General features: G+C 37.4%; 3 protein-coding genes across 4 annotated transcripts in view; 2 read left to right on the top strand and 1 right to left on the bottom strand.

Moving 5' to 3' along the window:
• Positions 1-8575, top strand: part of LOC122996620 (bone morphogenetic protein receptor type-1A-like) — a 59210-nt gene extending 50635 nt beyond the window's left edge. For both annotated transcript variants that reach the window (XM_044372197.1, XM_044372196.1), the window contains exons 8-13: positions 521-656; positions 1789-1981; positions 3142-3439; positions 5507-5682; positions 6473-6603; positions 7675-8575. In XM_044372197.1, the coding sequence (XP_044228132.1) occupies positions 521-656; positions 1789-1981; positions 3142-3439; positions 5507-5682; positions 6473-6603; positions 7675-7800 (1060 nt within the window). In that variant the 3' untranslated portion in view covers positions 7801-8575. The remainder of the gene's footprint in view (positions 1-520; positions 657-1788; positions 1982-3141; positions 3440-5506; positions 5683-6472; positions 6604-7674) is intronic.
• Positions 8576-13323: 4748 nt separating this feature from the next.
• Positions 13324-16390, bottom strand: rps27a (ribosomal protein S27a). The gene is made up of 6 exons (XM_044372259.1): positions 16322-16390; positions 16147-16211; positions 15693-15747; positions 14244-14329; positions 13923-14054; positions 13324-13524 (listed from the first exon to the last, which is right to left on the bottom strand). Exons 2-6 carry the CDS (start codon positions 16192-16194, stop codon positions 13375-13377), a joined length of 471 nt encoding a protein of 156 aa, XP_044228194.1. The 5' UTR covers positions 16195-16211; positions 16322-16390; the 3' UTR covers positions 13324-13374.
• Positions 16391-16482: 92 nt separating this feature from the next.
• On the top strand, positions 16483-26321 carry LOC122996616 (clathrin heavy chain linker domain-containing protein 1-like). The gene is made up of 11 exons (XM_044372189.1): positions 16483-17112; positions 18140-18327; positions 18749-18837; positions 19806-20004; positions 21001-21116; positions 21543-21642; positions 21748-21854; positions 23485-23656; positions 23735-23937; positions 24934-25116; positions 25553-26321. The coding sequence occupies exons 1-11, from the start codon at positions 16894-16896 to the stop codon at positions 25747-25749; spliced, it is 1773 nt and encodes a 590-aa protein (XP_044228124.1). The 5' UTR covers positions 16483-16893; the 3' UTR covers positions 25750-26321.
• Positions 26322-27529: the final 1208 nt, after the last annotated feature.

The following is a 27529-nucleotide window of genomic DNA, read 5'->3' as shown; positions in this document are numbered from 1 at the left end:
AAATCTATAAATACTCAGGAATAGAATTAATAAGCAAATAAATACATGTTTACATAGGTGAGCTCTGAGTCTGCAGGTATCGCTGATCATGCAGGATGATGTCATCAAAACTATCCAATGACTGAGTCACCCGGTGACGTCATGTTTTACAGCTTCTAGTTTGTTTATAAATAAAAACAAGTGAGTGTGAAGACGAACCGAAGCAGAACTAAAAGACAACAATGAGTCTTTTTTTTTTTTTTCCTTCGTTCGGACCAAATGAACCAAACTACAGGTGTGAAAGTCATGAAACTCACCTGCAGCTGCAGCAACAACGTACCGGAAACACACTGTTAGACTTCAGGAGGAAAACTGTGTTTACCTGAAGACAACAAGTACAAAAATAAACTGTTTGCTGCTCTATAGATAGAGGTATAATGTGTGTGTGTGTGTGTGTGTGTGTGTGTGTGTGTGTGTGTGTGTGTGTGTGTGTGTGTGTGTGCGTGTGCGTGTGCGTGTGCGTGTGCGTGTGCGTGTGCAGGTATAAGTGGCAGAGTGAGCGGCAGCGGTATCACAGGGATCTGGAGCAGGAAGTCTTCATCCCTGCTGGAGAGTCGCTCAAAGACCTCATTCACCAATCACAGAGCTCCGGCAGCGGCTCAGGCCTCCCCCTGCTGGTAGGAACACAGCACTGCACACACACACACACACACACACACACCTTAATGACCTGAAGTATACACACATGCAGTAGAAATGTAAACATCTGAGAAGCTGAGCATTAACTGGAAACACTGCTGATAAAAATCTGTACGTTTGCAGTGTTTCCTTTTTATTATTTTTTTTGCATCATGGAAACAGAATTTGGACTTTTATTGGGACTCTGAAGTTAAACGTGATCAGTCAACAAGTGTTCTGGTTTCAATCTGGATATTCATGGATCCTTAAAAAGTCTTAAATTTGGAGGATTCACGTCGACCAACAGGATGTAATGTTACGTAATTACATATAAATATTCCTCACTCGGCCTTTTCTGGATTTCTTACATATTTCTTGTTTGCTTGAATTGTTTCTAGAAGAGGTAAATATTTCTATTTGACCATTTTTGACGTCTAACACCCAGAAAATTCTACATTTTCTCTGTTTCTACATCAGTCATCTTCATACAGAAACACAATGACACAATAAACTGAAATTAATCCTGAAAACTCTCTAAATAGTTTATTGGATTAGGAATAAACTTTTCTGATGCCTCACTGAGAACTACCAACATTCTGAAAACCTCTGTTTCTTTAATAAAAATGTAAGAATAAGACAAAGTTCTTAGATGTGAGATGTTGTTTAAACACAAGCAGCTGCACAAATACATTCTTATTTTATAACTGTTGAATCCATTAGCTCTCATCTGGGTCCACGTCACATTCAGTTATTAATTATATTTCTATAAACTAGTGATATAAATGTGAATAAATGAATGTAGCTAATAAATGATTGAAGGGTTTCCTGTCAGTCTCTGGTGTTAAAATTCACTCTATGTTGTATTAAAAAGGTCTTAAAAAGTCCAGAATTGAACCTGGTGAAACACTGCAGAAGGCAGAAATAGTTTAGTGGCAGCAACAGAACATCTTTACATGATCTGAACATATCGACTCTAAACCTCAACGTGACCTTTAATTAAATGACTTTCCTGCATCGTACTTTTATCTGTAAGTGATCGTGAATGTCAAACATACACACACACGTCTTCATTAGCATCGAATTCTCGTCCAGACATTATTATTTAAACTCGTCTCTGTGTTTCCTCCTCAGGTGCAGCGGACCATCGCCAAGCAGATCCAGATGGTCCGTCAGATCGGGAAGGGTCGCTACGGCGAGGTGTGGCTCGGACGCTGGAGGGGAGAGAAGGTCGCCGTCAAAGTCTTCTTCACCCGAGAGGAAGCCAGCTGGTTCAGAGAGACGGAGATCTACCAGACTGTCCTGATGAGACACGAGAACATCCTCGGTAACGTCACGTCCATCCGTCTCTGCACTCATACCAAAAAAAACCCAAAAACAAAATCAGACTTTGTTGCTCTTTTAATCCTGTTTGTTGTTATTATTAGTATATTTTAACTCGATGATTTAAGTTAAAAGGATGAAAGTTAGGTTGAGGTTTACTTCCCTGGACGGAGCCGTCAGTGCATCACAGTGACGTTAATGCAACGACAAACTGCAGCAGAACTAAATGAAAAGCTGAGAGCGAGCCTGAAGACTGCAGGACTCCAGGATCGATCGATACCGTGATTGATTTTTAATTTAGTTGATGATTTCAAGTAACGACAGCGAGCATCGACCGTCGTCCATCAGACTGATGATGACGGCGCTCTGCTGATACAGTATGTATGCAGACAGACTAATTCATTTAAGAGAAAGAAGAGGACGAACTTTACTGAGACGACCCTGCAGGCGTACTCACCGTCCGCACCACCGAAGAAGAGAAAAGACCTCAAGAACATTCATGTATTTATCTTTTAAATCAGACTTTTTTTCTGTGAGGTTTGTTGGTACGAGTCACCAGTTCACGAGCAGCTGAACGTCGCTCAGATTTCATCATCGACGCCTTTAAAACACTGTGATGCTTCAAGTCCTGTTTCCAGTAATCGGCAGACAAAAACATTAGAAGTTGAGAGAGTCAGTAGTAGAAACATAAATACAACAGAGCAGCGCGGTGCAGAAATAAAAGGAGGAAGTATGAATCTGTTATGAAGTATGAAACATTTGTTTTATCAGGACGGTTATTTAATACTTTGTGTAGTTAAACACTGAAGACAGAAAGACGACAAACAGGAAAACAAGTCATCAGAGTACGAAACATCATCTGTTGAAACATGCTGAGTCATCTATTACAACTTCTTCTTCGTCTTTTTTTCTCGTCTGACCAACGTCCACGACCCAAAGATATCAGTTTACTGTCATAAGGAAAAACATTAAATCACATTTGAGAAGCTTAAGATTAATTGATCAGCAGATTTATTAGCTGTTGATGGATTCATTGATTAACTGACTAATCTTAAACAAACGACTGTATGAAGGAACTTTTCTGCAGTTGATTGAATCTTTTCCTCAGCTTGTGTCCGATCAGCTGATCGACGAGGATCTGACCTCTCTTCCCTCCTCCCGCAGGCTTCATCGCGGCCGACATCAAAGGCACCGGCGCCTTCACGCAGCTCTTCCTCATCACCGACTACCACGAGAACGGCTCGCTGTACGACTACCTGAAGCTGACCACGCTGGACACGCAGACGCTGCTGCGACTCGCCTACTCGGCCGCCTGCGGCCTCTGCCACCTGCACACCGAGATCTACGGCACGCACGGGAAGCCCGCCATCGCCCACCGCGACCTCAAGAGCAAGAACATCCTGATCAAGAAGAACGGCACCTGCTGCATCGCCGACCTCGGCCTCGCCGTCAAGTTCAACAGGTTTTAACTCGACCTCGTTGTTTTATTGTAACGTCTGGATGCACGTTAGCGTGTTAGCCATTAGTGTGAAATTATAACATGCAACATGAAGAGTTTATCATGTTTTTATTATGATTTATTGATTTGTATCTTGAACCTGGAGAGAAAAAAACACAATAGATTCTATATAAACTAACATATTCTTTATAAAACTAGAAACAAATACATTATGTATACTCTATTTAAAATAAAAATGACTTATTACATCAACTAAAATTTAAATAAATTCTATATAAAACTAACAAAACAAATACAGGCTGTATAAACTCCAACTTTATGAAGTTTCTGTGTATTCTGTATTAAACTAAAAGACTTAATATATTCTATATAAAACAGATATATAACCTGAAAATCTATATAAACTAAAAAAATGTATAAATTCTATATAAATAAAAAATGTATAAATTCTATATAAACTGAAAAAAATGTATAAATTCTATATAAATAAAAAAATGTATAAATTCTATATAAATAAAAAAAATGTATAAATTCTATATAAATAAAAAAAAAAATGTATAAATTCTATATAAATAAAAAAAATGTATAAATTCTATATAAATAAAAAAAAAATGTATAAATTCTATATAAATAAAAAAAAAATGTATAAATTCTATATAAATAAAAAAAATGTATAAATTCTATATAAATAAAAAAAATGTATAAATTCTATATAAATAAAAAAAATGTATAAATTCTATATAAATAAAAAAAAAATGTATAAATTCTATATAAATAAAAAAAAAATGTATAAATTCTATATAAATAAAAAAAATGTATAAATTCTATATAAATAAAAAAAAATGTATAAATTCTATATAAATAAAAAAAATGTATAAATTCTATATAAATAAAAAAAAATGTATAAATTCTATATAAATAAAAAAAAATGTATAAATTCTATATAAATAAAAAAAATGTATAAATTCTATATAAATAAAAAAAAATGTATAAATTCTATATAAATAAAAAAAATGTATAAATTCTATATAAATAAAAAAAAATGTATAAATTCTATATAAATAAAAAAATGTATAAATTCTATATAAATAAAAAATGTATAAATTCTATATAAATAAAAAAAATGTATAAATTCTATATAAATAAAAAAAAAAGTATAAATTCTATATAAATAAAAAAATGTATAAATTCTATATAAATAAAAAATGTATAAATTCTATATAAATAAAAAAAAAATGTATAAATTCTATATAAATAAAAAAATGTATAAATTCTATATAAATAAAAAATGTATAAATTCTATATAAATAAAAAAAATGTATAAATTCTATATAAATAAAAAAAAATGTATAAATTCTATATAAATAAAAAAAAAATGTATAAATTCTATATAAATAAAAAAATGTATAAATTCTATATAAATAAAAAATGTATAAATTCTATATAAATAAAAAAATGTATAAATTCTATATAAATAAAAAAATGTATAAATTCTATATAAATAAAAAATGTATAAATTCTATATAAATTAAAAAAATGTATAAATTCTATATAAATAAAAAAAAATGTATAAATTCTATATAAATAAAAAATGTATAAATTCTATATAAATAAAAAAAAATGTATAAATTCTATATAAATAAAAAATGTATAAATTCTATATAAATAAAAAAATGTATAAATTCTATATAAATAAAAAATGTATAAATTCTATATAAATAAAAAAATGTATAAATTCTATATAAATAAAAAAATGTATAAATTCTATATAAATAAAAAAATGTATAAATTCTATATATATAAAAAAATGTATAAATTCTATATAAACTAAAATAACACATCTTATATTTATTTAGGGTGACTAGTTTGAATCTTCATTGTGAAACTGATTAATAGATAAATGTCTTATTGATCACCTGTTTGCTTGTTAATGTGATAATATGACAGAACAATATTCTCCAAACAGCTGATTATTTTCAGTTTATTTCTTGAACATTAATTCACTATAAACCACAGTGAACAGTGATCTCAGCATCTGACTGACTGGCTCTCTCGTTTGCGTTGCCGTAGCGACACTAACGAGATGGACATCCCTCTGAGCACCCGGGTGGGGACGCGGCGCTACATGGCCCCCGAGGTCCTGGACGAGAGCCTCAACAAGAACCACTTCCAGGGTTACATCATGGCCGACATGTACAGCTACGGCCTCGTCATCTGGGAGATGGCCAGACGCTGCGTCACCGGGGGTAACGCGCACACACACACACACACACACACACACACACACACACACACACACACACACGCTGCAGATAAAGCAGGTTGAACGTGATCAATCAAAACGTCAGAAGGAACCAGCTTCAGTCAGCTGATCGTCTCCTAAGTCAGTTATTTCAGGGATTCTTTTAGTACTCCGCTCTGATTGGCCGGTGAAGATATTCTATGGTTAAATGCTCAGCTGTGATTGGCCAGTGAAAAACATCCTGAGGTTTAATATTTCTGAGTAACAGTCAGCTGTTTCCAGTTTAATCAAATCAGCTGAGAGCAGAGCTTCTCTAATCTCATCAACTGGCTCCACCTGCTGGTCATAACCAGTTACTGCAGCTGCGTCTGTTTATATCTTTATGTATTAATCCTCCTTTTCCAAATGATATTTAAACACATGTTTGACTGCATTCAGTTCCACTTATGTCCCATTTAACAACAGTTATTACAGCTTTGAACTCCTGAACCTTCATATAGGAGTGATGTCACTTTATGTCACAGCTCTGTTCATTTGATACTGATTTACTAGAATAAGGCTCATTGGCAGGTTTTCCATTTTAAGACATTTTACAGCTGGTGGTGCAGTTTGGTACAAATTATTTTAAAAAACCCACATTTACTTGTAAATCAGTGTAAAACAGGACACTGGTGCAGTCTCACACCTGTTTTGCTCCTTTGGTTCAGTTTTACTTTGTAAACAGTTGTCTAGATATTCCTCTGCAGAGAAAGACTCTCATCATCATCTTCTTCTTCTTCTTCTTCTGTGTTCAGGTATCGTGGAGGACTACCAGCTGCCGTACTATGAGATGGTGCCCTCTGACCCCTCCTATGAAGACATGCTGGAGGTGGTGTGTGTTAAAGGTCTGCGGCCCACAGTGTCCAACCGCTGGAACAGCGACGAGGTGAAACTCAAAACACTTATTATGACATCACATCACACGTTCTTCACGTTCTTCTCTCCAGACTGACGACGTCTGAACGGCCTCGACTGAATCAAAACGATGTTGTTTCAGGAAGTGATTCATTCAAAGTTGAACGTGAACTTATCTCAGAAACACAATCAGCTTTATATGTTGACACATACGAGGAGCTGGACTCTGGTCTCTAGTGGTTCTCAGTGTTCACAACAATCACAAAGATGCACAAGAACAACAAAGCAAAGATCATTAAAATAAACATTATGCACTATTATGCACAAGCAAGTATGTAAAAAATAGAAACAACAACGTAAAGTTTCTATTCAATCAACAAAAAACAATCATTTAAATCAATATCATTTACTCGCAGCAGGTAAACGTTGTTTATTCAACACTTCCTGTCTGGAAATGTTATGAAGTTTGGTTCATACAAGGCTGCAACTAACGATCGATTCATCGTTTTGTTTATAAGATGGTTGTTATAACGTTGTAGAGCTCATGATGACGTCGTATCAAGTTCAAAATCCAAAGATATTCAGTTTTACTTTGATGCATGAAGAAGGAAAACTTCAGATCATCACAGAAGCTGCAACCAGCAGATGTAACGATCAACATAGTTCATCTTCTGTCAGTAGAACAGCTGTAGGTCACATGTTCATGTCGTCCTCAGGATGAACGTTGATCACCTGTGAAACTGTTAAATTGCTTCTATGTGTTATTAAAATGTCTTTAATTTAACTTTATGAAGCTGCAGAGACCCAAAAAACTGCTGATGTTTCCCATCAGCCTCGGCTGATTAGTGCTAATTAACACATGTTATCATGAGAGAGGGATGTTTATTAATCAGGAACACATTAATAATCATAAACCAGAGTTCATCACGGCGCCGTTTCCTGTCTGATTCTGGATGAAACTCACTTTTCTGGAAGCAGCAAACCTGCCGAGCAGCATCGATCACATGATGACCTGCTGCCTCATCACTAAAGTGTCTCTAACTGTGTGTGTGTGTGTGTGTGTGTGCGTGTGCGTGTGTGTGTGTGTGTTGTGTTTCCGCAGTGCCTTCGGGCCATGCTGAAGCTGATGTCAGAGTGCTGGGCTCATAACCCCGCCTCCCGCCTCACCATCCTCAGAGTGAAGAAGACGCTCGCCAAGATGGTGGAGTCACAGGACATCAAGATCTGACCGCCGCCCTCCTCCTCCTCCTCCTCCTCCTCCTCTTCCTCCTCCTCCTCCTCCTCCTCACACCTCCGCCAGATTCACCTTGAACCCAGAACAACCTGACCTGGACCGGAGCAGATCACCACCCTTCATCAGGAGGAGGAAGAGGAGGAGAAGTTGGGAGAGAATTTAAAAAAAAAAAAAAAAAAAGGACCCGTTTCAGGGCGGAGCTGTGCGTCTCCTCCTTCCTCCTCCTTCCTCCTCCTCCTCTTCAGTGTGTGAGTGGCCGGGAAACAAACAAACATGGAGTCGCTCCTCTTCCTCTCTTCGTGGCTCATGCGGAGCGAGAGACAGCCGGGTTTGACGCTTTCTGTGAAAGCCAAACGAGACATTTAAATTTGGATGAGCGGAGGGGAGAGGAAGCTCGCTGTGAATGAACAGAGAAACATTTTTAAGGACCCGCCTCGCCCAGCCTTCCTCCTCTTCTGCCTGTTTAAAAAAAAAAATGCCAATTTTTTTTGTTTTTATTTTCTCTTCAGGACAGTGTTTCTCCTGCCATATTGAAATATATCTACACTCTTAAAGTAGAGTTAATTATAAAAAAATAAGGTACTATTATAATATGTGAATTTTAATGTGTAAATAAATGTTATCTTTAGATGCCGTGCCTACTCATAAGAAGATTTTTAAAAAAAAAAAACCAGAACACTATGCTGCAGTGGACTCCAGAGAGACGTTCACACTCTGGAGACGTCTACCGTCCTGTCTGTCTGTCCACGTCCTGGTTCATGTCGGCCTCTCAGCTGGTTGTTAGGAGATTGTACAACAGTTATTAAAGAGGTGGAGCTGCTGCTGCTCCGGTTGGCAGGAAGAAACCTCATTGGTCGAGTTAAACCTCAGTTGGGTGGTGACTTTCAGCTCTGTGAGCCAATAGGAGGAGAGAAGAGTCCCCCCCCCCCCCCGGGGGGAGCAAATAGTTTATATGTTTTTAACTTTTCAGTCAGTGTGACGAATTAAAGGATCAGTCTGGTGTTTTTCTTCTTGTCAACAAATCTTCATGTTTGGATCCAAACCAACACTGAACTGATCTACTCACCAGTGTTGTGTGTTTGTATCAGAGCTGATAAATCTGATTCCTCTGTGCTGTAGTGCAGCGTCTGTCTTACACACAACTACTCTCCAGAGACTGAAAACATGATGCTGTTATTAGTGTTTGGAGCCGTTTCTAAACAAACTAACGTGACCAAACTCTTCATGATGAAGGAACAACAATAGTTTCTGGACAACAACAGAGGAATCCGATATATCAGGTTTTGGATACAAACACAATACTGGTTAGTAGATCAGTTCATTGTTGGTTTGGATCCAAACATGAAGATTTGTTGACAAGAAGAAAAACAGAGAAAATCATCAGAATGATCCTTTAACTCATCGCGTCTTCCACGTCTAATTGTCTGTTGTGGGATCACAGGAGGGGACGACTGGTTATGTCATAATGATGTTAGTAATTAGTGATGTTATCAAGTATCTGATACAGAGTTTGATCTGATGCTCAGCAGCAGAAGATATCATATGGATTTAAAATGTATCTGATACATTTTCACAAGCTACTTGATCCAAATACATCAAAACTATAAAGTTTATAACCTTAAATGATCGATCTGATGTGAACGATCCTCTAGAGAGACGACGTCTCACTCTGTTGGAGTTGTTGGAAACACTCTGATTGAACAGTGGTGTTACAGCTTCTTCCCTCACAAAGGATCTTCGGTCGAGTATTGACAAACAAATAAATATACGAGTTTCCTTTTTTTTCATCCAGTGATTCACAGGATGAAGGTTAATTAATCACAGCTGAGATGAGCAACACTAGCAGGCCGAGGCGAACAAAACGGAGTAAAGAAAGAATCTGCATTTGTTTAATTTAGCAGATATGATCTTTATGTTCAGCTCAAGACATCTCCAGTAACTAGTTTACATTTTTACATTAGTAAGATGTAGTTTATCTTTATAATTAAAGATAATTAACTCGCTAATGTACCCTTAAATATAACTTTGTACATAACTGAATTAAACTGTATTTATGTAGGACATTAAACGCAACACAGTGGATCATCAGATAATTCACCAAATGTATAGTTTGAGTTCATCATCCTGACAGGAAACGTTTAGCGAATTCAATCCAGTAATAAAACTACAATAAACTATTTGTATTAAAGTTTATTCTTGATCTTGGAAACAGTTTGACAAGAAATCTTTTTATAAAAATCCTCAAAATCAGGACTTCAGCTAGTTTCTAGTTTACTGATTTCACATTAATGCTACTTAATGTCTTGTTTGGGAACGTTATTAAAGTTAAAGGGAAGGAAGTGTAGTGGGCTCCTCGTTTTGGCCCCTCCCACTGAGGTTTAACTCATCCAATCAGATTCTTTCTGACGTTTTTTAAAAAAAAATGAGATTCACAGTTTATTCTTTTAATATGAACGTAAACTGTATTTCTTTAAGACCTTTTAAACAAATCAGGAATTTGTTTCAGTTGAATTTCCAGACAAAGTTTTCTCATTAAGAATATTTGGGAAACGGATCCAGGACGTGTTTAGCGTTTAGCTTAGCACAAAGACTGGAAGCAGGGGGAAACTGCTAGCTTAGCAACATCAGAAGAGGAAAAAAATTAACCTTGTAACGTCTCCAAATCTGTCAGATTTATAAATAAGGATGTAAAATCGAGATGTCGGTGGCGTCGGGAGATGTTGGAAGGTGTATTTTTGTTTTTCTACTCGGTGGTGCTACGCTAGCAGTTTCCCCCCGCTTCCAGTCTTTGTGCTAAGCTACGCTAAACACACCCTGAACACCTCTCGGTACTGGACACAAAACAAGATTTCTCTAAAATGTCGGACTGTTCCTTTAACTGTTTGATTTCTCTCCTCAGCAGCTGGACGATGTGCACGTGTCGGCTCGGCGTGCATGTTCGCTCAGATGTGTGTGTGTGTTTGTGTGTGTGTGTGCGCGTGCGTGCGTGCATGTGCGTGTGAGAGAGAATGACGCTGACCGAACATACAGCAGCTATTTAAGAGCAGTAACTTTAGTGTTTTTCTCTGTAATAAATGTGCAAGAAAACTCCCCAATATAGAAATAATCTCTAATATGTAAATCTGTAATGTTTTTTGTTTTGGTGATGTTGTTGTTGTTTTGTACAGCATCTGGTTCGGTGCCTTATGAGTTTACCAAGGAAACAAAAAACTGTATACAGTCTGTCCAGTGTAACGATTTTTAAGTAAATAACCTTATTTTTAGTACACAAACTCACTGCGTCGTCTCTGCTTCTTTCACCTGTTTGTTTGTTTTGTTTTCTGTTTGTTTTAAAGTTGTTTGGCTTTAAGCTACGGAAGCTTTCTGCTGCCAGGAAAATAAATACATGGATGAAAAGTTTGAAATGATACAGGAGGTCGAATTTATGATGCTCAAAATTAAGACTTAAATTTATGAGAAACTGTATTTTAAAAGTGAGATATTTAAACATAATATTGACTTTTACAGGCCAGTGAGATGTAACACTTTATTTTTTTCTTTTCAAAGTTTTGCTTTGTGTTTAGGGGAGCAGCTAACGATTTTCATTGATTGATCGTTAGTCTACAAAATATCAAAAAACAGTGAAAAGATTCCCATCACAACTTCCCAGAGTCTAAAGTTACATCTGAAAATGTTTTATGTTTGACCAACAAGCCAAAACCCAAACAAAGAAAAGCAGCAAATCTCATCTTAGAGCCTAAAACAAGAGAATATTATGAATTATTTTACTACTTTTGCTTGAAAAATTATTAAAACAATTATTTTATTATCAAAATAGTTGCAGATTATTTTTCTGTCAATTGTTTCAGCTCTGCATGTGTTTTAATCTTTAACTATTCTTTTTAAATTTTCATATAAACCTACTTTCTTGTAATTGACAGCAATTTTATCCAATAATTATGACTTCAAGTCTTAATTTTGACTTAAATAGCTAAAAGTTTAAGAGATGCAATTAATTTTCTGCCAATTATATTATATTGTCTTTAATGATAGTTTAGTCTATAAAATTCCAGCAAACAGTGAACTCATCACATATCTATAGACCTGAGTGATGTCTGTGAATATTAAAAACCCCAAAAATATTCAGTTTATGATTAAAAACAGAGAAAAGCAGCAAATTCTCGTAGTGGAGAATCTGATTTTTAATTGATAATTGAGTTAAACTATCTGCGGTGATTGCATCTCATCGTTTTATAATCTAAACATTTTGATTCACAAAGTTGTTGTTTTGTTGTTTTTAAATATTATAGTTTTACTTATTTTTCAGGCATAAATGAGCTTCCATACAGCTCCAGTGCCACATGTTTGAACTGAGCTCCATCTGCTGGACAAACATCGTTACTGCAGCTTGAGGAGGGAGGACGTTTAGATTATTGATTATAAATCTATTTATGGCTTTAACTAATAGTTATTTTCATTATTGATTAATTGTTCAGTATTTCTCAGAGACACCAGGTTACGTCTTCAAATGTATTTTGTCCAACAAACTGCAGAACTTGAAGACGTTCAAGAATCATTTACTCCATTAATTTAATTAAAATCAAACTGAAACTTTTCTCCAAATCCAGACTTAAAATCAATCAATAGAAAATTCCTTTATAACTGTTGTTATGGAGACGAGCCAAACCAGGAAATATGAGATACTGGTTTAAAAAAATATGAAGAATCATTAAAATGTATATTTGCAAATATTTTAGTGTGTTGAATTAAAAAAAGCTTAAAAGATTTTTGCACGAGAAGATCAAAGCTGTTTATTAATTTACACTTTCAGGAGTTTTACTGGTTTATACTGGGATTATATATATAAAAATAAATATCTTGAAACAGTTTTAATCCTGAATTATACTTTAGAATCCATAATAATCAAAAAACTCCAACATGATGTCCAGTAACTTCATCACTCTCAGATGTCTGATGATCCAGGTTCACTTTTAAAACCATGAAGTTTGAGAAAGTGGACGTTTCTACTCGTGAATTACTGGTGAATGTGCTCGTCTGGATCCTCTCACTGCTCGTCACTTTCATTAAACATCCTGAACTTCTATTTAATTTAATTTAACTGAGTTTTATTTCTATATTTGTTCAGCAGTGATTTATCAGTATTTCACTCAAATATTTCCTTCAACTGGTTTTTTCCTCTCCGGCTGTTTGAGGAGTTTTAAAACCTGAAGTTTGTATTTTACATCTGGAATCACTTCCTGTTTAAAAGTTAATTATCTGCGTTTGCAGTCCAGCAAATATAAACCATCAGAGTCCAGAAACACAAAGAGCTGCAGTGTTGAAAGTTGTGACTAATTTTCTTGTCAAGACTAATAATTTAAACCCAAAGAAGATATATTTTGTGGTCCAAGATGTTTATTTTCCAGAGAACTGAGTTTGAACTAAACCTGTAAACTTCATAAACAGCTTATAAATCATCTGACTCGGTTCAGGAAACCGTGTTTGACCTTCAGAGTAAAAGACACGAGGCTGCGATGGTGTTTAGAGAAACGTTTTCATCTTTATTAACGCCCTTCAGTGAGTCCCTGTCTACTTGTCCTCAGGCTTGTTGAAGCAGTAGGTGAGGCAGCACTTCCCGCAGTAGTGACGGTCGAAGTGGCTCGCCATGAAGACGCCGGCGCCGCACTCGTCAGCCGGACACTCGCGCCTCAGCCGGTGGATTTTACCGTTCTCGTCCACCTGGAGAGAAAAGAGAAAAAAAATGGAAAACATCAAACTGCTGCAGCGAAAACCAGCTTCACACGACAAAAACTAGATAATTTATAAACTTTTAGAAGTTATTTGGATCCAAAATGTCTTCAAACTGTTTCTTTACTGGTCAAAACCCCAAATTATCACATTTGTATTTGTATGTACTGCTTCAGCTCAAAAACAAAACTTCTGAATTTGACAAAATGTAGTTTTTTTTGTGGAAGACATCCAATCAGATCACAGCATCCACTTCAATCCTGCTCATATCAGACTGATGATCAGCTGACTGCAGGTCTGAATGTTTGGTTCAGTTTCAGATTTAGAAACAACAACTAACAACCAGACTGACAGAAAGATGATACTGAACATTAAAATGATATTTGTACCTTGTAGTACTTGAGCACAGCGAGCTTGACCTTCTTCCTCTTATGCTTGTTCTTCTTGGGGGTGGTGTAGGACTTCTTCTTCCTTTTCTTGGCGCCACCACGCAGCCTCAGCACCAAGTGCAGAGTCGACTCCTGATGGAGGAAAAAAAAACAACACATTGAAACTTTTCTGCCAGCAGGAGCCTCAGTTTGTCCCAGATGTTCCTCCAAACATCTGCAGTTAATGAAGAAACATCTCAAGAGTTTCTGCAGGCTGATAATGTAGCAACACGATGATCTTTAACAAACTGCAGCAGCTTCTCTCTTCTGCTCTCAGCTCACCTTCTGGATGTTGTAGTCTGACAGCGTGCGTCCATCCTCCAGCTGCTTTCCAGCGAAGATCAACCTCTGCTGGTCAGGAGGGATACCTGCAGACAAAAACACCACACGTTAACCTCAAACTGCACCAGAAGCATCTGACAGGTGCTATTAAAGCTTCCAATGAACTAAAACTGATCTGCAGCTCGATGACAAACTGTTTTATAATTTACTCAACACTGATAAAGATCTGCAAGACTTTAATTATCTGTTTAATTTTAAATGTATTAACTTTAATCAATTAAACACAAAACTGACCAGTTATGTAAATCTGCTAATAAAACATTTAATAGAGACGCAGTGAGATGTGGAGTCTGAACAAGCTCAACTGGAGCTTCAACTAACAATCATTTTCATCATCATCAATCTGCCGACTGTTCTCCATCAATCAATCAATTACACTCAGTTCATCAGTTTGTCTGTAAAATCTCAGAAAATAGTAAAAAAAAGCCTGTTATCATGAGTTAGAGATGAATGTCTTCAAACGGCTGGTTTTTATTTACTAGAATCTATTTATGTGTCTCGTCTGCAAAGAGACAAAAATCCACACATCCAAGTTCAAGATTCTCACATTTCAGGACAAAAATAAGTTGCAGATTACTTTAAACAACTATTTCTGCCCCTTTATTCCAAACGGAAACTGTTTCCAGATCCAAACAAAGATGGTTGCTGGAGGCCACCTGATATAAACAGCTGCAACTTGGGAAACAGTTCAAATATTTAACGTGCAACAGACACAATATTTGTCCATCTGGATAAAAGAAAGTCTGAGATTCTGGAAAATTCCAGTGATGAACTGAGATCCTTTGCTGAAGTAATAATACAGCATCACATTACAAGTAAAAGTCCTGCATAAAAAAGCCTCCTACAGTAAAAGTACATAAGTATTATGAGCTTGATGTAGTTAAAGTATTGCAGTAAAAGTACATAAGTATTATGAGCTTGATGTAGTTAAAGTATTGCAGTAAAAGTAGTGGTTTGGTCCCTCTGACTGATATATTATATATGACATTAGATTATTAATAGTGAAGCATCAGTGTTAGAGCAGCATGTTACTGTTGTAGCTGCTGGAGGTGGAGCTAGTTTACACTACTTTATATACAGTTAGCTAGTTTCAACTACTTAGAAAAAAAAGGTTGGAAACCACTGGTTTCATCTTTAACAATGTGTTGTATTTTAAAAGCTTGTTATATTATCCATTGTGTCAAATCTTCATCTGAAGAGTAACTAAAGCTGTCAAATAAATGAAGCGGAGTAGAAAGTACAAAGTAGCATCACATGGAAATACTCATGTACAGTACAAGTACTTAGAATGCTATTAAACGACCTTCTGGGTTTACATCTTTTAGAGAAACTGATGTTTAGCTTTGACTCGAGTCTAAAACACAATTATACAAAGTTTCAGTGACTCACCCTCTTTGTCCTGGATCTTGGCTTTGACATTTTCAATAGTATCTGAAGGCTCAACCTGAAAAATAGAAGAGAAACCGGGTCAGACTCGCGCTTCCGGTCAAACCTACCGTCACATTTAACTGCAAAGACTCAAAACTCATCTTTAAGATCCATCAGTACTTTATATTTAGAGACAAACTTTAATAAATACTGTATGAAGGAAGCAGGATCAGTTAGAGCCTGCTGCTATCTGACACACGTGTTTCTGCAGTTCTAAGGAGCAGTTAGCATCGGGTTTAGCCACCTAGCTTCATTTACGACAGTCGCAATTTTAACACATATAAGTTACATTTCATTTTATATGTGATTAATAGTGGACTTAAATGTCATATCAACAACTTTAATTTAACAGTTTAGTGAGTAGCACTCCGAGTAACAGCAGCCCATGAACGCCGCATCCCTCCGTCTCACCCACCTCGAGGGTTATAGTCTTCCCCGTGAGGGTTTTCACGAAGATCTGCATCCTGCCGTTCAACCCACCTATATGAGAAGATATATAAAACACTTAAACTTCATGTTTGTGCTGAAACAAGTGTTTAAAATTCGTTATTTAATGATAATATTCAGTTATAGACGGAGAGCGATCTTACCACAGGCTCACTCCTAATGGCGGATCATGAGAAGAGGGCTTTCGGAGCGAGCGACGGGGTTTTCTGCCCTCGTTTGCACGGGTTGGTAGGTAGCCGTTACTGTGCCTGATGGAAAATACCTCAAAACACTCTTTGTGTCTTATTTTTGCTCGTTTAGTGTCTTTTTTTATCGTCCGACATTTTTTTTTATCGTATCGACATTTAAATTAATCAGAAATTTATATTGCGGCAAATACTCCAGTGTATTTAAAGAAGAGAGCGTCTCATTGTTTTAGAAAAAAACTAATTTCCCAGGTACACTTGCATGGTAACCATAGCAACCTGTGTTTCCCGATACAGAAGCAACCGGCTTTTTAGTGTGAAGTTATCTTAAAAATATGAGTAAAAACAACGTCTGGGGAAGGAATAGTTCGACATTTTGGGAAAAATGCCTATAAATCAGTCAAAATGCGTCACATTGTTTTTAAAACCCTCATTTCCCAGGTACACTTGCACAGATACCATAGCAACCTGGGTTTTCGTTGGCTCTTCATTGCGAAAACTAAGCGGAAAGTTAGCTTGATAATATTTTTATGAGTAAAGAAAACATGTCTGAGCCACAAAACTCCAGCAGTTCACCTTCAAGAAAAGAAGAACGACACTCAACACCCGACATTTTGATATCTGAGAGTGATGAAAGGTTTTTTCAGTCTCTGTACGAGTTTATTGACTACGAGAAGCAGTACCTGCAGTGTCCGACAGAGGGCGCGGACGAACTGCGATACATTATCTACCGCTCTGCGTTTAATAAGGTATTTACTAAAACACTTACTTACAATTACTACTTTAAAAGGAGTAACTGATGACTTTATTAATGTTTAATATGCGATTTAGCTACTTATTCTTTTTATATCAATCAATTTGGCTGTTTTTAGTGCCATTTTCTGTTAAAGGAGTAGTTCGTCGTTTTGGGAAATACACTTATCAATCAATCAAAAAATGTTCCGTTGTTTTAAAAGCACCATTTTCCAGGTACACTTTCACCGTAACCATAGAAACCTGGGTTTCCCAGTACAGGAGTGAAAATGCTTTTCAGTGAGAAGTAGTAGAAGTAGAGTAAAAATATGAGTAAAAAAACATGTTTGAGTCACAAAACTCCAGCAGTTCACCTCCAAGAAAAGAAGAACGACACTCAACAACTGATATTTTGATATCTGAGAGTGATGAGAGGTTTTTCCAGTCTCTGTACGAGTTTATTGACCACGAGAAGCAGTACCTGCAGTGTCCAGCAGGGGGCGAACTAACTGCGATATATTATCTACCGCTCTACCACTACCACAAAAAGTGATACAGCACAACAATTACTTACAATTACTGCTTTATAAGGAGTAACAAATGACTTTAGCTACTTGCACTTTTCTGCCATTTTCTGTTAAAGGAATAGTTTGACATTTTGGGCTTATCAATCAAACTTTATTTGCAGGTTAGTGTTTCACAGATGACTAACAAGCTGATAATAGACAGAACAAATATATACAGTAAACAGTGAAACAATTTGAGACTAATGCACACAAGAAATAAAAAATATGAAGACGTAATTAAATAAATGTAAAAACAATAATAATAAAATAGAGTGAAATAAAAACTAGATAAAAAAAAAGCAAAGACAAACTGTGTTTTGTTGTCTCAGTACTTTGTGCAATGACGGTAAAGTTGAATCTAATCTACTAATGAGACGATAATAATAATAATCTGAGTCTGAATCTTATCTAAAGTCAGAGGACAAACCAGATTCTGTCTCTGTTCTGTTGTTTTTCCTCCTCTTCTTGTTTGCGACAGGTGATTTCTCGAGCGACGGCCTATAAGAGACTTCTGATGACCATTAAGGCGGAGTATGATGATGTCATCAGGGCACTGAAGCGGAGGGAGGATGGGATGAGGGCGGCTCAGCAAGCTCTGGCCGCCGCGACATCACAACCGAAATCACTAACAACCTGCCGGAGACGAGCGGCCCAGCTGAGGGAGAGGTTTGTGTTTTATATTAAAGATGCTGAAAACTTCTTTCCTCAACCACAAAATTATCTACCGAAGCTGATGTTTGTGTCTTTGTGTTTTTGTCTGTGTTCTGTTTACTGGTTTGAAGCAGCTCCGTTTGAAGAGGTGATGTCACATATTCCCATGAACCAATTAAGATCAATCAATATTTGAATCTGATAACAGTTCTGGTGCTGTTTCCTGATCAAACCACATCCACACAGTCCTGAACTTTAAGGTTTCCTAAAAGGCTAAACTGACAGCAAACACTAGCTAACATGGGAACAAGCACATTAAAACAGGACCTGAAACAAAAAGCCTTCCCATTAAAATAATTAAAACTGTGATGAACGTTTCTTTGAATGTGTTTGTAGTGAAGGTTCTTCCAGACTTTTCCCGTCCGTCTCTTTCCAGAGTTTCTGTCCTTCGGACGGAAACAGCAGAACTTCAAGAGGAGATCAAGAGACAGAAACTATCTAACGAGCAGCGAACATGGATACCTGGTACCACTGATCCTCTACTGGGCTCCGTTACTCAGAATAAAGTGTCTTATGTGTTGAATATAGAAAATGTACCTTTTACTGTTGGTGTTTCTACAGTCAGCTGTCTCTACGGAGATAAATCCATTAATATATCTGTAATTATTTGAATGAAAGCAGAGGTGCTTCACTTCAGGAGCTTCTCTTCAGCAGTTTCTGCTGGACATCAAAGCTGAATATAACAGTTATGAACACAGTTTGTTTTGTTTGAAATTTAAAAAGTAAACTTATTCTGGTCTGTTATCAGTGGAGACAATAAAAAACTGAAGCTACAGCTTATTGTACCGACATTTCTTACAACACGAATGATATCTGACATCATGACATCATCATTTATTATATCTTGTACCTGATCATACTAATGCCAAAAAATCAAATACAAAATAAAATAGAAAAGTCAGCTGAAATATTATAAGAGGCTAAAACACAAAAACATTCATTCAACAGTCACCAGAGACAAAAGTCTATTTTGGCTAAAATATCTACAATCAACACTCAACCTTCAGTATTATCTCCAATATAAGCTCTAAACTGGGAGTTTGAAGTTCTTGAAATTGTAGTTGAAGCTGATGAAAGTTTCTGGTTTCATGGCTGTGAATAATAAATATACAGAAATAATCAGAAGTGTTAAATCGCTCTATAATTTTGGGGGTAAAACGTGTGAAGCTGCTTTCTCTGCTGTCTTACTGACGTGTGTTTTTCTCTCTGTAGAGAAAAACTAGCCGACATTTCTCACCAGCGCTGAACTTTTGTATCTGTTTTATTCTCTTTTTAATATTTGTGATTAGAGACGAAGAAACAAACTTTAAATGAATCAACTTTATTGATTTTTTCTTAAATCTTGACACTGAGTGAACTTGTTTATTGAACTTTATGAGACTGTGATTGATTGCTCACATTGTTCTCTAAAGTGAGTCTGCCTGGTGTCTCAGGTTTAACGGTGGCGCAGTCCGAGGATCCCGAGGCTCTGGACGGACATCTGAAGCATCTCGAGGCCCAGAAAGCGTCTCTGCTGGACAGGAAGAGTCACTGCGTCTCTCTGGAGGTCAAAGCTGAGCTGGACACCAAGCTGCAGGCCGCCGAACGCCACAGAGACCAGATGAACGCCGAGAACAGCCGACTGAAAGTCCTGTAAGAGCTGAAACACTAAACCTGCTGCTGTCTGTCTGATCTGAGTTCACAGATACTCAACCACCTGTTTTTAGATAAAGACATAGATCATATTAGAGATATTTAACCTCAGTAACTCTTAGATAACTTAAATAAAACTTTGGATGGAATTTGCTTTTTCAAACCTATTTTGTTTACAGCCCAAACATACTGTCAAATTTAAATTAATATACAGTTAAAGGACGGGTTTACAATATTTAAAGTGTGTGTTAAACCAGCAGTCAGGTGTCCGTATGAACAGTGAAAGAGGTTTTCCTCGCTGTAATCATTCCTCCTGTTCATACTGGATATTAAAAGATCCTTCAAATGTGCTTTCAATGGAAGTGATGGAGGCTAAAATCCACAGTGTGTCCACACAGTCATTTAAAGTCTGTGTGAAGCTTCTATTCAGCTTCATCAGTCTGAGTTAGTCATATCAAGTGGATATCTGACACATTTACAGTCTTTTTAGCATCAAATTCCCTCTTTGTGTTTCCTCAGACAGTGTTTCCCTGTTGAGCTGCAGGTGGAAGTATAGTAACAAAAAGAGGAACTTTGGCACTAAAAAGACTGTAACGTTGAAAGATATCTACTTGATTTGACTCATTTGGACGCTGAAGCTTCATATTAGCTTCAGATAAACTTTTAAATACATTTTTGCACAGAAGGAGGACTGTAGATTTTGTCCTCCATCACTTCCATTGTAAGGTCATTATGAAGGGATCTTCTAATGGTCAGTATGAACAGGAGGAATGATAACAGCAAGAAAAACAATAATAAAATCCAGAAGACAAAACAAAAGCAAAGTTAACGTTCATATTGTTGATGGATGATGTGAACGTTCTCCTCTCTGGGCTCGTTTTCTGTCTGTCTGACTTTTTAAAAAACTTTTTTTCTTCATTGACGTTTATAAAAAGTTCATAAGATCATACAGAACATATATATATATACATAAACCTCCTTCATGTGTGTCTGCAGATACCGGCGTCTGAGGTTTGTGTTTGACCGTCTGTCCAGCTGGGCGGAGCAGAAGCAGCAGGTTCCTCTGGAGGAACTCTTGGGTTCCACGCTGGAGAACATCAGACAGACCAGCGGTGAGACGCTGCAGCTTCACTTTAACATAAACTGGGATTGATGAGTGTTGGTCCCATGATGGTATAATGTCTGTTCAGAAGGTTTCAAAAGCCACAACAGGTTAAACACATGGGAGGAAACAACAAATAATGGACATGTCTTTATTTTATAGTATGAATATGGTAGATTTTCCAACAAATATTGTCTTTTGACTGCTAGTTTCAAATCTTTCTGCTATTTTAAACAATAAAAACACATTTCCAACCAGTATTCACCACTTTAAAAGTTCTTTCTGCCACATTGATGATGTTTAATTGATATTTCATAATTTAATCATATTGATTTATGCTTCAGGGGTTATTTATCAGACTCACATATCATTTACTTAATATTTCAACACTCTTCATTATTTCCTCGACTCAAACCTCGTCCCGTTGGTCCAGCAGTGATGGACGATGACGCTCGCAGCATCGACGCCGAGCTGTTTGAGGACGAAGAGCCGACCGGAGTTGACGAGTCTAAACTCCTGACGGATCACCTGGACAGGTGATCAAACAAACACAGCTCTGATCAGTTGGTCTGAACTCTCTCTGAATCTTCTCTCACTTCTTCTTCTTCTTCTTCTTCTTCTTCTTCTTCTTCTCTTGTCAGGTTTATTGAGCTCTTTGATTCGGCTCAGTATGAGGAAGCTGCTCTCCTCGCTGCTGGATCTCCTCGAGGAATCCTGAGGAACCTCGACACCATGGAGATGTTTAAAGGTGGAACATCTGTACATTTATATATATATTTATAGACTAATCCAGGTTGTATTGCATATAATACTCTAATGTATTCAAAGCGTTTCACTTTTTAAGAGCTTTTTCCCCAGAAATCTGAAGCAGGTATATGTTGAAAATATAGTCATGAAATGTCATTAAAATAAAGTTATAATCTATTAATTTCAATGAAATGTGTTCCAGTTTGAACAGAAGGCTCGACATGTTTTCTGTTCTGTCATCAGCTGCTCCAAAAACAAAATGACACTTTCATAAATCCTCATGTTTCACTCTGAGCAGCATGAACTAAACATTAATTATCCTGCTTAAAACTGTTCAAATTGCACTAAAACATACTGGAATCACTTTATCTCACATTTTGTCAAGAAACAAATATTTTTATTGCATCACAGATCATCATCATTTTTAGTAAAAAAACAATCAATCAATGACTGGAGACATGTGAGCTCCCCCTTGTGGCCATTTAGAAGTTTACATTATTCATCACTAGTTGACGTTATGAGTGTATGTGATGTGCTTATTATGTTTTTATTCTCTAATTTGTACTGTTTGTTATTGTGCTGTTATATGTTTTATTATTGACCTGCCTAAAGGACTGCAGATGAAAATGATCTATAAGTTAACTCTGGTTCATCATATGGAAACATTTATGTTTAACACTGTACACGGTCCCAATAAATAAATAAGACAAAATAAATCAGGAAATGAATATGGGACTGTTAGTGTGTACGTTAGTGAGCCAGACAGCTCTTTCAAGTCACTCATGAGGATTTTCACAATTATCCCAATAATGGAAAATCACCACAATCAGCTTATCCTGAGTGTTTTATATCATGATACGGTTCAGTGCAAGGTTTCTTTTACAGTATCACGTGTTTCAGATTTGTATGAAATGTATGAATTTGGTCTGATTACAAAGACAGAAATCAGGAGTTTGATGAAAGTAATTCCTGACTTTACACGACCAGATTCTTCAACATCATTTATATCCTCGATCAATATAAATCAACTACAATATCCACAATCACAGAGACTCATCCAATCACAGAGTAGCTGCCTTAACAGGACAGGACAGAAAACAAAACAATATAAAACCAATTAACAAAAAAATAAGCAAAAAAACAAACAGCAAAAAAAGAAAAGGGGGGTAAACCCTGTACAGCCAGCAGTAAGACCTCTCTAGATAATAATGACCAGATATAATATGATAACCCACACTGTGCAATGAATAATCCATATTCTCCTCCCTCAGATGAGGTTGAATGATTCACATTCAACACTTTTAGTTCCTGAGTTCCTGAAATTTGGTAAAAAAGGATCTTTTGTGACTAATTCTGAGAAAAAAACTGCAGCACATAAACAATAATCATTTGCTTTCTGTCACGTTTCCACTTTGTCACAGATGTCTGGAGAAAATCAAGCAGAAATGTAATTTATAAAAACATACTTAAAACTAATCAACCAATCACAGATGCTGCTTCTAACTTGCAGCCAATAAAATGGCAGCTTTGAGATTTCCAAAGGTCTCGTCCAGACTTCTGTGAGCGAAACGACACAAACGTTTGTCCTTCTTTGTTGAAAGATGTCTTCCTGTTCACCCGTCTCCTCTCAGGTGTGAAGGGGCCCCCGGGCTCGGCCCCCCCTCTGCTCCTCTTCTTCCAGGCGTTGCTGATCACCGCCGCGGCCGATGACGAGCTGTCAGCTCCTCTCTCTCTGCAGGGGGTCCGCTGCGCCCTGCAGCACGACGCCTCGCAGCTCGTCACCCACGCCGTCACACTGAACAAGTAAACACACAATCAGAGAAGAAAATGTTTTTATTCTGTCTGCTGGTGTTCAGCTCTTCACCGTCTTCATCCTCTCAGACTGACCTTCTCTGAGGAGCTGGGCGATGTCCTGACCGAGCATGCTCAGAAGAAGCCCCGTGAGGCCGACTTGTGTCTGGCGTTGGCCACCGTCGTCTACGAGGCCTGCAGGCTGGACAGGAAGACCGCACTGAGCATGTGCAGGAGAGGCCTGATCCACAGCGCCGCCGAGTTCATGAACCACAGCCGGGACCTCACAGCTGGTCTGTGTGTGTGTGTGTGTGTATGTGTGTGTGTGTGTGTGTGTAATCTTTAATTAATCTGTAATCTGAATATATTACTAATGAATTATTAAAAGATAGATGAGACTAGAAAGATGCTGAATGACATTAACAGAAGAGAACAAAGAGAGAAAAAGATGCAACGATTCAGTGCTGACTCACGTTCACTTGGCTCCAATACAGCATATTGATCTCCTGCAGTGTGTGTGTGTGTGTGTGTGTGTGTGTGTGTGTGTGTGTGTGTGTGTGTGCTTTTATCATTCATGTTGGGGGGACTCACCTCTCTCGGGGACAAAAAAGTCCTCATAATGTTAATAATAATAATAATAATAGTAATAATACCTTGATATATCTGGTGCTTTTCAACACAAGTTACAAAGTGCTTTATATTAATAATAAAAAAGACAATAAGCAAACAGATATTATGATAAAATACAAGGAAAGATAATAAAACCAACAGTAAAATCAATAAAAAGTAAGTCTAAAATAATGAGTTTTTAAACGTTAGCTCCTCCGGCTGGTCGTTACACAACTGAGGAGCAGCCAGAAACAACCTACAGGAGGATCTCAGGTTGCATTCAGGCTCGCAGGAGGTCAGGAGGTCAGCTATATGTTCTGGATCTAACCCTCAACGAGCCTTAAAGGACCAGTGTGTGGGATTTAGTGGCATCTAGTGGTGAGGTTGCAGATAGCAACCCCTTCCAAGTGTGTAGCAGAACCTACGGTGGCTGCAAAACTCATGAAAAACCAGTGTTTGAGTGGCTGTTTGAGTGAGCCAGTGTTTGGTTTGTCTGTTGGTCTACTGTAGAAACATGGTGGTGCAACATGGCGGGCTCCGTGGAAGAGGACCCGCTCTCTATGTAGATATAAAGGGCTCAGAGGCTTTGATACACTCACAATACTTGTTAGTAGATCAGCAATTTGTTTTCTGTCACATAATAATCTGTGTATTAATCTCTCTCTCTCTCTCTCTATCAGAGGACTGTTTGTGGGTTCTCGGTCGCTCGCCCAGTCTCTCCCTCCTCCAGCTGTTGACGGAGCCTCGGCGGGGCCCGGTGGCCATCTTGTCAGTGGGCGTGGCCTGTGTCAGTCTGCTGGCTGACCCTCAGCAGCAGCAGTTAGCTCTGCAGCTCCTGGACAGCTGCGTCAGCAGAGGACGAGGTTTGTCGACCAACAGATGAACATAAACTGTTTATTAGGAACGATCCGATACAACAGCTCTGCCATGAATCCTGCTTTATGAAGCTTATAAATGTTCAGTTTGTTGTTGTTGTCAGAGGTGATTATTCTACTTTATGTTTATTATTAAGGTCGTAGTGTGTGATGTTGTTGTATTGCATCAGATTGTACAGGTGTTACTAATGAAATATTTTCCTGAAAAACCAGCTGTAGCACAAATTATGACAATAATAATTCAATAAAAGTAAAGACAGTTAAATAACTATTAACAGAACAGCGCAGAGGTCGACCAAGAACAAATATAATAATATAATATTACAAATAAAATAAGGTGATAAAAACAATTAATTATTGTTTGGTTGGGTCACAAGAGGAAGGAACAAAGTGAACTAGTGGCTGTGTGTCTCTGTCCTCTCAGAGGTTTTCGAGCAGGTGATCCTGGAGGACAGCAGCTCTTCAGTGGACGACTGGACCGACGTGGCGTCTCTGTGCTCCGAGCTGAACCGTTCTGACCTGAGTCGGCTCATCATGTCCATCCTGCTGGACCAGAGCGGGACCAGAATCCTGTCCCCAGACCTGCAGGGAGCCCGACTCATGGAACACGTCTTCCTGTGAACAACTGAACCTGAAAGTCCTCCAACAGAAACAAAGATCAGCTGCAGTGTCAGCTTTTAACAACCTGTTTCTTCTTCTTCTGTTTGTGGCAGAAAAACACTTAAAAACACACAAGTTCTGGTAGTTGTTGTAGAAAAACTAAAGTAGCTTTAAAGGACAGATTCACAATTTTTCAGGCATGTCTTAAAACATTTAAGCATCTGTGTTTTAGACTGAATTAAATCTGAATCTGTCTGTATGCGTCTTATTCATTGAAAACTATTCAACAGTTCTGATACATGATATCATAGTCATAATCAGACACTCTCTCTGTTATCTGTGTGACATTTCGACCTTTGAGCTTTGGGTGGTGTCAGTGAAATGACTCAGGCAAAAATGTTAAATAGTGACAGCTGACGGCCAGCAGGTGGCGCCCAGATTCACAAACTGAAGCTTAGATTAAAGTGGCCTTCAAAAAAAACTCTTCAGTTATGACTAGAAACAGCTTCCACAGTCTCAGCCTCTGTTGGTGTGATACCAAAGCATCATGGGAGCTGTAGTTGTTGAATAAAAACAAGATATTTATTGATTCATCTTTGGGCCTCATGCGAGAACATTTTCTCCTCTTAAATCTGTGTTTTTTTTGTACGAGTGAAGTCAGATCTGACAAACTGGTTTCAGCCTGATGAATATCTCCTGGTCATGAGGAACTGAACGTTCCTGAGATTTCATCATTAGCATCATGTCCTTATAAGGAGACCTGTTGTGCTGCCTTTGTGGGCGAGTTTCATTCACAAGAATGTGAATCCCAAAGACGCGAAAGAAGAATCAGAAACCAGCAGACACATTTATCAGTGTCAGTCGTCGTATTAGAGGAGCTGAAACTATTCATCAGAACAACTGCACTGTGACAGAAATAAAGAGGAAACGCTTTGATGCTGAAAAAACATCTTTCTAAAGCAAAACGTGCCTCATATGAGAGGCGTCATGTGACCATGACAGAGACATTAGAGGAGAGAATATTACAGCCTACAGTAGCTGATACACATTTTATTTTAGTTGATGTCAGTATCATATTTAAAGTCCCTCCACTCGTTTGTTTGTTTTCATGTTCATCTGCTGAAGGAGGAACATTAAAGGGTTCAGCCTACGAGCATAATGTCTGACATCACAACTAGTTTGGAGCCAATCGTGCTCCAGTATGCAGCTTAAACAAGTGTGATGTGGAAACTTGAAGCATCCAGAGCACAAACACTGAAGAGTGTGCACTTAAGTACAAATTTGAGGTACTTTTCATTTTCTGCTACTTCGTAGTTCAACTCCAATACAATTCAGAGGGAACTGTTGTACTTTTACTCCACTACATTTATTTGACAGCTTCAGTTACTTGAATTGAAATGACTTTACATGAAATAAGAGAAGCTTCTAATAAATTTTGCTGCATTATTTAAGATGCGGCTCCCAAAACTTCACATATTCAGTGTGTAGTTGTGTCTCTGTGTCATGTTTCAGATGTCTGCGAGTTGTTAGTTTCTCTAAATAAATAATCGTTTCAAATAAATAAAACCCAAAGAGGTAAAACTTCAATATTTCACACTCAAAGATGAAAGAAACATTCTGGGAAATGAGTCCAGATTTATGCATCAGAACTTTGTTTTTTCTTCTTTTATACACAAAATATCATCTCACAGTCGTTCAGATTTATCTGATGACTCTTGTAAAGTCCTGAAGATCAAATAACAATAAAAAGCTGCTTATACACTGATTCATCAGTATCAGTGATGTACTTTATTAAATGTAT

Source organism: Thunnus albacares, chromosome 14 (genome assembly GCF_914725855.1).
Source record: "Thunnus albacares chromosome 14, fThuAlb1.1, whole genome shotgun sequence".
Lineage (NCBI taxonomy): Eukaryota > Metazoa > Chordata > Actinopteri > Scombriformes > Scombridae > Thunnus > Thunnus albacares.
The sequence above is the reverse complement of the archived record's forward strand: the minus strand, read 5'-3'. Positions and strand labels throughout refer to the sequence as shown.

What these genes read in the sequence shown, in the direction of transcription:
- rps27a (XM_044372259.1), bottom strand. Translation starts at nt 16,194, where the DNA reads ATGCAGATCTTCGTGAAAACCCTCACGGGGAAGACTATAACCCTCGAG. An exon ending in CAGACTACAACATCCAGAAG is followed by an intron (nt 14,055 to 14,243) that starts GTGAGCTGAGAG and finishes TTCCTCCATCAG; the next exon opens with GAGTCGACTCTGCACTTGGT. An exon ending in CTGTGCTCAAGTACTACAAG is followed by an intron (nt 13,525 to 13,922) that starts GTACAAATATCA and finishes TTTTCTCTCCAG; the next exon opens with GTGGACGAGAACGGTAAAAT.
- LOC122996616 (XM_044372189.1), top strand. Translation starts at nt 16,894, where the DNA reads ATGAGTAAAGAAAACATGTCTGAGCCACAAAACTCCAGCAGTTCACCT. An exon ending in GCGGCCCAGCTGAGGGAGAG is followed by an intron (nt 18,328 to 18,748) that starts GTTTGTGTTTTA and finishes GTCTCTTTCCAG; the next exon opens with AGTTTCTGTCCTTCGGACGG. An exon ending in GCAGCGAACATGGATACCTG is followed by an intron (nt 18,838 to 19,805) that starts GTACCACTGATC and finishes CTGGTGTCTCAG; the next exon opens with GTTTAACGGTGGCGCAGTCC.